Source organism: Nestor notabilis, unplaced genomic scaffold (genome assembly GCF_000696875.1).
Source record: "Nestor notabilis isolate BGI_N333 unplaced genomic scaffold, ASM69687v1 scaffold18762, whole genome shotgun sequence".
Classification (NCBI taxonomy): domain Eukaryota; kingdom Metazoa; phylum Chordata; class Aves; order Psittaciformes; family Psittacidae; genus Nestor; species Nestor notabilis.
Window position 1 is genome coordinate 6,199 of NW_009918097.1, and position 9,580 is coordinate 15,778.

General features: G+C 37.2%; 1 protein-coding gene across 1 annotated transcript; it reads left to right on the forward strand.

The window, feature by feature from the left end:
* Positions 1-753: 753 nt before the first annotated feature.
* Positions 754-9,010, forward strand: LOC104400279 (sodium/potassium-transporting ATPase subunit beta-1-interacting protein 3; the record flags this gene model as incomplete). The annotated part of the gene is made up of 2 exons (XM_010009544.1): positions 754-891; positions 8,930-9,010. Coding segments are annotated over 2 exons (219 nt in total), but the record flags the coding sequence as incomplete, so codon positions are not given.
* Positions 9,011-9,580: the final 570 nt, after the last annotated feature.

The following is a 9,580-nucleotide window of genomic DNA, read 5'->3' on the forward strand; positions in this document are numbered from 1 at the left end:
TGCTTATTCCATCTGACTCAGTTATAAATATTTTAAGTACATATTTCAGTAAATTTTGGGTTCGTAACAATGTAGTAAAATCAAGTAACTGTGTAATAAATTCTGCCAAGCACAGAAACTCAGTTGTTTCTCGGTAGGATTCTGTTTAATGCTCAAAAATGTCTTGCTACAGCTGAAAAAATACTGAGCCAAGTTTAAAATTCAACTATGCTGCTGATAAAGTTGAATTTAGTATCTTTAGAACAACAGACTAGGGTTTCAAAAATTGGTAGCAAATTAGTTGATACTGAATCTAAGAAATCACAGACATGGGGAAGGGAGGGAGCATGGTGGTACTTCAGTAACAACAGCAAGGTTCACACGGCTTTGTTCAACCTATGTGAGCTTTTGTTTAAGGCAAATTTTGTATTTAAATAAGTATTGTCAAGACTTAGATTTTCCAGCATACAAGAATAAAAGAAAACTTGTCTGAATTTGTAGAGGTATTTTTGTATTATATGAGTATTCTGCAAATATTTTCTTAAAGTTCTTTCCAATTGCTTTTTCATTAGAGGATCTCTATGATTTTCTAGTAGCTTGATTAGTAGCTATCTTCAGATACCAGTGTACTGAAAAAGCTACACCCAGGAACCATAGTTTCAGAATTCTGATGTACTTTTCTCTGGGGAATCCTGGTGCAAATAACAAAATGTCAAGTGTTCTGTCTCACCCATAATTAAAAAGTGGATGTTCTCTTTATGTGTTTTCTTACAGCTGGCAGCATTAGAGAGACAGATCTTTGACTTCCTTGGTTTCCAATGGGCTCCTATCCTTGGCAATTTCCTACAAATAATAGTTGTCATTTTGGGTTTGTTTGGAACCATCCAGTTTAGGCCTCGATATATAGTCGTGGTAAGTCTCATTTATTACCTTTTTTTTTCCCCCCCAATTAGTTTTAAAACCTGTTATATTACAAAGCAGAATTTTCTTGGTTTCAAAACACCAGGTGGTATTTCTGCAGAAACTTCAGAGGGCTCCATATCATTTTGCAAATTTAGGACTACTGAGCGGCATTTCTGAGATTTTGGAAGATATCATGAGTGGGCAACCTAGAGAAAATGCTGCCAAAATCATGACCATGATACAAGTCCCTAGTAAGATTCTTTAAAGAATGGAATACCCAGATGGGTCAATTAGACCAAGAATAAATGACGAAAAGAAATACAAATTGCTGTTCTCTTTGCAATAAACAAGCAGAATCAATTGCCACTAAAAATAAAATAAAAATTAAAAAAATTTAATGGTCAAGTTATATTTAGCTATGTGTTCCTCTTAAACAGGGAGAAAAAAGGATTGTAGGAATTCCTTTGGTCCTGTGGCCCATGGGTTTAACAGAATTCTCCCTCTCATGTTTAACTTTTCTGAGACCTGTATTTATGGCCTTGACCTGAAATTGTTGTAAATTGTCTCTGGTGCTTGTAACTTGAAGCTTCACAGATCTTTTCCCCATATTCTCAACATAACCAAAAATAAAAAAAAAATTTCAAAGCTGTGAAGGAAACTGCCAACATAAATATATCTGTTTCTTCCCTCTCAGTCTCTTCTGAATGGGTGAATATTATCTCTTTACTTGGCAGAGTCTGTATGTGGAGTATTTCATTTGTACTGTTGGTAATGGATTTTAAGATGTGAAAGTTATTTTTTTTCCCTCATGAAAAGGTAAAACAAATGTCTACTGGGGAAAAACGATTAAACAAATACTTAAAAAGCTTCATCTTTTCTAGTCAAGCCTGGAATCCTGTTTTGTCGTGTCTTAAACCAAAAAGTGAACAAAAAGTGAAGCCAAGGTTCCTTATACTTAAGTTAGCTAAGCTTCACAAGCAGACTATAAATAATTGAAAATGGATTGATGTAAATAATAGCACTTTTATCTATTACCTGTGGTTGGAGAACTAGGCAGCAGTGTATATACATCCATATATTGATGACTCACTTTTCTGCTTCATGTTCTCCATTTTATACATAAGGCATAGGAAGTAAGTGAGGGTAAACATCTGTAAAATTACATAGGAATTTTATTTTGTTAAAGAATGGAATACCCAGATGGGTCAATTAGACCAAGAATAAATGAAGAAAAGAAATACAAATTGCTGTTCTCTTTGCAATAGACAAGCAGAATCAATGGTGTTGCTCTTCAGAATGTCTGAAGTGCAACACCACAAAATCTCTGTCCCCTCAGGTTCAGCACTTCTGTTCAGTGGTGGAAGCTCCACTTTGGTTTTCAAATGAAACACAACAGTTGCTGACTATTTCTATATCTTTTCCAATGTAATGAACATTTCAAATTTAGCCACATCTAAGCCTTCACTGAATATGCTAGTGGTTGGTGTCCCCCATTAGAGTAAGATTTTGGTACTGTGGCTTTGGCAAAAGAAATATGTTGAGTCCTGCTTTTACATACTCTGATTGCTGAAGCTTCTGGTTTAGAGTAATCTAAATCCAGTTTAACTGGAAAAGTAACCAAATACTTCAAGAAAAGTATGCTTAATATCCATTGACTTTTCCTTAAGACTTCCCTGGAAATCAGTTTCACTAGTGCAGATGATCACATCAGAATATAAAAACCTAAAGAGACAAGCACATCAGATACAAAAGTTCACTTCTGTAAACTGTCTACACAAAATTAATTTAGCACATGTGGGTCCAAAGTGCCCACATACTATCATACTCTGGTAGGGATCTTGACTTAAGCTGACCAGCTCTAGGGTCCTTGGTCTGACCTCAAAAGAACATCTTTATCTTCTGTGCAAAGAAAGAAAGCTGTGCCTGAAGGTTTCCCTGACAAGAGAAGTTAAAAAGCTTTCATTCTGTGCTCATGTTCTCTCTCATCAAAAATTTAACATAGGGCAGAAATGGGAAAGTAAGTGAATAAATGCATTATATGTAGGGCAATTTTAAGTACATCTATACTGCAGTCAAACATGAGACTGGTTCTTCAGACACAATGAAGCAGGCTTTCCGTCCAGATAGCCAGAGCCAAGGAGGTCAGAGAGGGTTGTGAAAACAGCTGGGTAAACACAAAAGCAGTTGCATGCTCTCACTCTTCCACTATCATTGAACCCAGACTAGCTAGTTTATCACCATCATTTAATGACTACATAAGCTGCATTCATTTCTTTTAAAGCAGCATAAGCATAGCCATTGTAGATTAAATTCTGAATAAACAAACGAGTTCTGCTTCATAGTTTGAGTGATATAAAATTTGGACTGAGAGCTTTCTACCAAAAAATGCCCTACCATCTAAGAGCTGTCACGCAATGGCTGAGTCATGAAGCATCTCTGTTGAATACAATTGTCATTCCAAGTAGGTAAAGGCAGTAGCTCATATTCTCTGCCTACGATCCTTCAGATACAGGTCTATAAGGAAGTGATTCTGAAATAAACACAGAATTTCACTTGCTCATAGATAAAATTCTGAGTCCTCAGAGCTTAGGAAACACAGAGGGAGAGAGGAAGAAACAGCATTAACTCCAAGTGTCCTAATGAGTTTAAATCCAATAATTATTTCTAATAGTTTTTTGCATTAATTAGATCAATTTTTGTGAACAATTTGTCTTGTCACTAAGCGGATGTGCTATTTTCAGTACTTGAATATTTTGTGGATGAATTAAATCAGTGCAAAGTTCCCAGAGGACATAAGATTGCATAGCTGATTCCTAATTGTCCCATATTGGCTCATTTAAAACTTACCCAAACATTTTCAAAGAAATAAAACCATCTCAATGTCAGTTTTAACTATGCTGTAATACACCTGTTATGCAGCTCCAGAGCTCTGCTGTGATCCATTTCCCTGTGCATGCTTTTCCTTTCTTAATAGGACTTGCAACCACCAGCAAGATTTTTCAGGCTATTAAAACTGATTAAAGATGTTGACAGGATACTTGTTAAAGTTGGAGGGTAACCCCTCTTCTACTTCTAATATGAGTCTTCAAAAGCCTTCTGAACTATGCGTCACATAGCTAAAATTGCACAAACCTGGCCCAAAGCTGAACATAAATGTATTAATGAACAGTGAGAGATGAAAATAATACACTTAAATGGGGGGAATATTAGTTGGAAATCTCTGCTTTACTTGCCTTAATTTATTCCATTTAATAATATGATACATAGGCAATGTGTACACCTGAAAAGCCAAGAGGCATAAAAAACAAAAGCAGAAGAAAAGCTATGCAGGATACTTTACACAGTTTTCAAGCAAATGTTACTGCAGACACTCAAAATTTGAAATATTTAGGCATCCAGAATTACTCCTTGAATATCCTACCTGATAAGTCCTGAGTCATTACTGTCCAATATATGTTGATTTATACCAGTTTCCTTGTCATCTTTCACAAATATGACTAAGTAGAGCTCTGCAAGTACTGTTGCCTCTGAGGCACAGCCAGGTATTACAGGGGGATGATCTGATGACGCAGCAGTTGCTGCCTTTCCCTTGAAGTATCCCTGAGCCAACATTCATTTCTTCTAATGCCAAGACACTGTCAGAGGAGGCGCTGCACTTCAGATTAAATATTCAGTTGAGGTAGTTTATTCATTAATGCTAAATTTACCCCGTGATCCTTTAATATCCATGATCCTGTAATACTCACACTTAGAAATTTCCCTTTTCTCTCTTACCTTTCAGTCTGAGAAACCATCCTTTGCATTTTTCTTTAACCCTTTCTTTTTGTAACACTGTGTCCAATAATAGCAATGATTTAGCTCTAGAAATGGGTGTATTTCACTGGTATGTGAAAGATATCTCTGCATCGGTTTCAATATGACCTGTAGAGTCAAAAGAAGTGTAGAAATGCCGTTACTGTAGAGAGGCAGAGGCGTTAAAAAGGGGATCTGAAAGGAACCTACTGGGTTGCACAGTAATTTAACAGACATTTAACCTGTAACGTTTAAGGTGTACTCACTCCAAATAACATCTAAATGCTTCCTTATACCATATAGTACACAATCCTTAGTGCAAAAAAATAAAAGCCAGAATATATACAGTGCATCATGGGGAGAAAGCACCAAAGGTTATCACCAGTGTCCTAGGGATCTATTAAATGAAAATGTCTAAGTAATTTTTAAGTAGTGCATCATATAGAATATAAAATGAAAAAAATTAGGAAAAAAACCCCAACCCAAACCAAACAAAAAAAAATACAAAACAAAACAAAAAAGCCAAACAAAACCAACAAACAAACAAAAAACCCAAAGAAAAAACCCTTCTTATTGGTTCAACGTGTGTGGTGAATTCCTTCTTCATGCCAGATACAGTGAGGGTTGTGATGTCGAGCATGAGACCAGATGAGCCGGAGGTGATTGAATGTGGCTGGCCGTACAGCTGGGGAAGGAATTGCTGGCTGGGGAGAGGGGATTGAACAAACATACACATAATGTTCAGAAAGTATTACAATTTTTTCAGGGAGAAACTCTCAAATGAAGTAAAGCTGCTATTAAAGCCCTCCTGTGCAATCTTTATGTGATCCTTTTGTATATTTGCAGTTTTGAACTGCATGGATGCATACCAGTATTTTCCAGTTGCAACAGAAAGGAGAGACATTGAGGGTTTTCTGGTGGTTGCAGCTATAGAATAGAAACTTGATTTGCAGAAAACAGAAGACATGGGAAAAATAAGGCATTTGACAGCAAGAATAAAAGATAGCTTTTGTTGTGAAGGCTGTGCCAGGTAGCTGAGTTTTCTCTCTCCTCTCAATCACTGAAACCTTTTTTTACACAAAATGAGTCACTTAAACCAAACTTCTCACGTTCTTTTTTCCCCTTGCATTCTGGGTTCTTGTCTTGAGACCTTGTGGTCTGATTTGCAGAAGTGCTGAATGCTCAGCCACAGGGAGCTGAACACTGAGCTTATAAAGTGCTTTATAACCCCAAGTGCTCTGAAAAATGAACTCTTAAGCATCTCAGGTTGGATGCCTATAATGTATGAATATTTCTGAATGTAATCTCTGCATGTATCAAAACATCATTTGCATTCTGAGAGCTGTATCATTCCTTTATAACATGAAGTAAATTAGTTAATGTTTGTGCAGCTCTCACACGTTTGCAGCAATGAGCATCTTAGAAAAACTCATGAGGAAATTAACATTCTGTCCTTAGAACAGGGTCTGAGCAACAAAGAGAATTATTGAGTTAGCTGTTATTAAAATGTATTAAGGAAGGTAAGGTCTTATAAAACGAAATATACCTATGGTGATTTAATTAATGTTTGTGTTGTATTGCACAGCCACAAGACAGAAAAATTAAATCAGAATTCTGACATTTCCTAGGTTTTTTTCTTGCTTTTGCTGTCTTAAAACCTTTCTTTAATGTAGTCTTCCTTAAATACCTATAAAACTATACAAAGAAAAAATCTGCTACTTACATATCCAAAATCATGTATTTTCTAATTTTGACAATAACTTTCTTACTTTAAAGAAACGATATAGTACTAATTACTGAATATGTAATTATTATGTACTTCAAGTAAAGGGGAGATTAAATTCATGTTACTGTAGTTCAGTGAGTGTGTAGGAAGAGCCTTTTATACACAGCAGCTGGATTTCAAGGTGCACACGTGCTTTGCACCTGTAATTCTCTTCCCGTAATCCTCACAGTGGATAAGGAACTAAACAGATCCTGACTGTGTAAACCAGCCTGGCAAAGCACATTCAGACAGCTTTTGCCTGCATGGTTCAGAGTTGTCACTGGTCACCATGGGACAGAATGAGGCCATTAACAGATTTGGCTTTGCCTGGCAGATCACGTAGGTTTCCTGTTGTTGTGATGGCAGATTTCATTCATGGACAGATAAAAAATTCTTTCTTAAAAAGGGAAATTCTCCTGAATATTCTGCTTTTTACATGCAACTGGGCTTGTATTAAGTGCCCATTAATTTTCAATGCTCTGCACTTGATGTTCTGAGGATGTATGTTGAAAAATCAGGAGCTTATGATGAGTTACTACAAAGTCAGCAAATGTGGTAAAGTGTGTTATCCTCTTTTAAGTTAATCTTATAAATAGTACAGACCTTATGCTGCTCACAGACCACGGCAGCTTTGTCTATTTTATAATTATCCAGCCTTCAGTTGCCACAGTGCCCTTCTTTGTAAGCCAGAGAAAATGGCCCAGGAGCATTACTCTCATTTTGTTTATTAATGACCTACTTCTTATGCCATAGCCATACCTAAACTGCCTAAGTACCTCGTAAGAAATTAAATTAAAGCAGTTAACCTGTTCGGTGTACAGAAATGACTGTATGCATGTGGGGGTAGTCAAAGTGGGGAAAAAGTCAAGCCTCTTCACCTGAACCTTACATTATACATCACAGGGAGGGGAAGGAAGAGGGCAACATAACCCAACACTGCCCAAGAAAGCCAAGCTGGCGGCACCCATGTGATGGAAATGGGATCCAGCATATTATAGAAAGGGTGTTGAGCTTTACTGATTGTATTGAGGCAAAACAACAGCATATTAGCCTCATCTGGTCACAGCTAAGTAGACTTGCAAAGATGCTTAGCAGCAGTTCCCCACTGTGAAGGTTGTAAGCACATGAATGTAAAGCAGCAGTGCTGCTGCTCATTGCATTTTTCTGGGGGGTGTAGCTCCAGTGTGGCTGAGGGTGTGCTTAGCCCATGAGACAGAAATGCTTCTGAGGTGTACTGCTTGAAGTGTTAATTGGGTGTAGTTTACAGCTGTATCTAGGTAAACAGTGCACCTGTAAGGAAATAGTGTTGGTCAATTATGCTGACAATTAAAATGCAAAAGATGATTTACAGTAGACAAATTAACCTCCCATTCACACTGTGGATGTAGTATGAGTTCAGTCTTGCCCTAGCCGGGTAGAGAAACAAGAAAAGATATCGATACATTCATCTGTTAAGGATGCATTGTAGGGTAGGGTTCATGGCCACAAGGGCTGGAGTAGTGAGTTATTTTAAAATGCAGTTAAAATACCTTTTATTGAAAGACTCCTCCCATACCTCTGGTACAAAGACAGGCTAAGAAAATTGGGCTGTTCAGCCTGGAGAAGAGAAGGCTGCGTGGAGACCTCATAGCAGTCTTCCAGTATCTGAAGGGGGCCTACAAGGATGCTGGAGAGGGACTCTTCATCACGGACTGTAGCGATAGGACAAGGGGTTCAAACTGAAACAGGGAGATTTAGGTTGGATATAAGGAATGAATTCTTTACTGTTAGGGTGGCGAGGCACTGGAACAGACTGTCGAAAGAAGTTGTAAATGTTTCACCCCTGGCAGTGTTCAAGGCCAAGCTGGACGGGGCATTGAGCAACCTGGTCTAGTGTGAGGTGTCCCTGCTCATGACAGGGTGGTTGGAATTAGATGATCTTAAGGTCTTTTCCAACCCTGACCATACTATGATTCTATAATCCTATGATTCTTAAGAGATCAGATTTACCCTTTACTCATTTGATTTTTCTTTTTTAATGTAAATTATCAGATCAATAGATCTGTTTTATTTGGTGTTCTTTTTTCTTGTGTATTTCTTCATAATACTTAAAAATTATTTTAATCATATTTGCCTCTTTAAATTACTTTATTATTCTGGAATCTCCTTTAACAGAGCTAAATCATGATTTGCAAATGACTCACAGTTGCCCCCAAAACAGCATTTTGAACTTAATTGGTATCAGTAGGATAGTATAAAACTGTAAAGAATAAATCTGTTTTATTGGTATTTATTTAGAGCAGCAATGAATATTGGATTTGTAATTTCCTATGGTTCTCAGGGGACTTCTGCAGGGAGAACTCCTTTTCTGAACTCTCTGTCTTGGCTGTTCCCAGAAGAACAATGCTTATTGATATCAGGTTTTTTATTATTGATCTGCTCAGTATAAAGTCCTTTCATCTTCACATTTTATTTTTCTGTCTTTTTGCTTTCATCCGGCTTTGTGTTTAGTACACGGTGTGGACTGCCCTGTGGGTCACCTGGAATGTTTTCATTATCTGCTTCTATTTGGAAGTAGGCGGACTTTCTAAGGTAGGTCACTTATCCTTCTTCAGGTCTATGGGAGGGTGTTTCAACAGCAGGACTCTCAGATTTTAGAAGGCTGGAGCCATAGAGGAAAAATGTGGTTGTTTGAAGATACAATTTGATCTTTGAAGTTCCCCTCTCATGAGAACTCTAGTGCTTGAACTTGTCTTTGATAGTAAATAGTCATAGGTTTGAAGTATATATATGTACTGAATCTGAATTACACTTGCCTTCTGAAGTACCATCTGAGGGAGTGGGGGGAAAGTTATTCAGTGCAAAGTTTGAGGTCCTTTTTGATTGTTGAAAAACAGAAAATGTCATTTTGGTTGAAATCTCAAGTGTGCATGAAAATGTATCTGAATTTCTGAGACTGCTGTGAAAGCAGCTAAAGAAACTTACAAAGAACGTGAATGTAATAACTTGTTGAACAAATTGGTCTTACGGTGAGAATGTTGATTCTTTATAAAAAAAGAACAAATGGCAAAGGGTGACATTTTACCATCTGAATAAAACTTTCCTTTTCACGATACTCAGTGCTCTAGGTCACAGATTCCTTATTCAAACCTCTAATTAGTG